At 66.6% G+C, this 1,850-nt stretch overlaps 1 protein-coding gene across 1 annotated transcript; it reads left to right on the plus strand.

The window, feature by feature from the left end:
* Nucleotides 1-359: 359 nt before the first annotated feature.
* Nucleotides 360-1,790, plus strand: ARGD (acetylornithine aminotransferase; the record flags this gene model as incomplete). Its single annotated transcript, XM_005855122.1, has 1 exon — nt 360-1,790. The coding sequence occupies one exon, from the start codon at nt 360-362 to the stop codon at nt 1,788-1,790; it is 1,431 nt and encodes a 476-aa protein (XP_005855184.1).
* Nucleotides 1,791-1,850: the final 60 nt, after the last annotated feature.

The raw sequence follows: 1,850 nt of genomic DNA on the forward strand, positions 1-1,850 counted from the left end.
GCGCGGCCCCGTGGGGCATGGGAGAGGCTTAAAACCAGGACGGCAAAGAGCTTGAATGGAAGGAGGATGTGTGACGTACCCCCTTCGGCGACAGCTCCCCAGTCAGGGCCCCAGCCCGCCGAGAAAAAGCACGCCACGGCCCGGGCCGCAAGCCCAGGAGCACTTCTGAGACTCACTTCTGCGCCTTCCTCCTCCCCGACATAGTTCTAACAGGGTTGGAGGGCCTGGAGGAAAGCGAGTGTTTTTGTGCTGGTTTTCGCTGTCTTGACCTTCCCGCCCCTTGGTCCCGCGCGCCGTCGCACCATTAGTTTGGGGGACAGAGCGTTGCCTTTTGGAGACTTGACCAGGTGTTTCTCACCATGCACCGCACCGCATTCACGGTGCTTTTCACGTCCTCCCTGTTTTCCCACTCCGTCGGTGCCTTCCCCCTCCTTCTCCTCCGCCGCCTCGCCCCGCCCGCCTTCCAGGCCTCGGAACCTTCCCCAGCCCCCATGCGCCTGGCCGCCTCCCCGGAGAACGCCGCCAGACCCCTGCCGGCGGAAGCCGCCGTTTTTGCCCAGAACATCATGGCTACCTACGGGCGGTACCCCATCACGATGGTGAAGGGCCAGGGCGTGAAGTTGTGGGACTCTACGGGGAAGGAATACTTGGACTTTGTGGCGGGCATTTCCACCTGTTGCTTGGGCCACGCAAACCCGGGTCTGACCGCGGCGGTGACGGAGCAACTGGGGAAACTGCACCACGTCTCCAATTTGTACTACACCGCCGAGCAGGGTCGCCTGGGGGCCTGGCTGGTGGAGCATTCCGTGGCGGACAAGGTGTTTTTCTGCAATTCCGGGGCCGAAGCCAACGAAGCCGCCATCAAACTGGCGCGGAAGCACGCGCACGAGAAGCTGGGCTTGGGCGAGCCCGTCATCATCACGGCCAAGGCCTCCTTCCACGGGCGGACGTTGGCCGCCATCACCGCCACGGGACAGCCGAAATACCACCGGGGCTTCGAGCCCCTGGTCCCGGGATTTGTCTACGTCGACTACAACGACGCCGGGGCCTTGGAGCGGACGGTGCGTCGGATCAATTTCTGGGGCCGCCTCCGCGGGTGGCTCCCGGGGAAGAAACGGCGCGGGGTGGCGGCGATCCTGATGGAGGCCTTGCAAGGGGAGGGCGGGATCCGACCGGGGAGCCGGAGCTTCTTCGCCAAGGCTCGAGCGCTCTGCGACGAGACTGGGGCCCTGCTGATGGTGGACGAGGTCCAAACGGGCGTGGGCCGGACGGGGCGGCTCTGGGGCTACGAGCAGCTGGGGGTAGAGCCCGACGTGTTCACGTCCGCCAAGGCTCTGGGGGGGGGCGTGCCGATCGGGGCCATGCTCTGCAAAGAGCGGGCCAATGTGTTCCAGCCTGGGGACCACGCCTCCACGTTCGGGGGAAACCCGCTGGCCTGCGCGGCGGGGCTGGCGGTGACGGCCGCCTTGGAACGAGAGCATTTGGTCGAGAACGCCGCGGCTCGCGGGGAGAGTCTGCGGGCGGGGTTAAGGAAACTTCAAGCCCAGTACCCGGGCGTGATCGAGGACGTGCGGGGGTGGGGTCTGATCAACGGGGTGGAGCTGAGCGAGGCGAGCGGCTTGCTCGCGGCCCCGGTGGTGCAGGCCTCCATCGACGAGGGCCTGCTCCTGGTGGCGGCGGGGGCTCGCGTCGTCCGCTTTGTCCCGCCCTTGGTCGTGAGCGAGGGGGAAGTGGAGGAGGCGGTCGCCAGGTTCGGGAAAGCCTTGGCCAAGGCGATGGCGGCGCGGTGAGTGAGGGAGGGAGGGAGGGAGGGAGGGTAGGGAGCGAGGAAGGGAGGGTGGGGGGAAGTT

This window comes from Nannochloropsis gaditana (assembly GCF_000240725.1).
Source record: "Nannochloropsis gaditana CCMP526 unplaced genomic scaffold scaffold284, whole genome shotgun sequence".
NCBI lineage: Eukaryota > Eustigmatophyceae > Eustigmatales > Monodopsidaceae > Microchloropsis > Microchloropsis gaditana.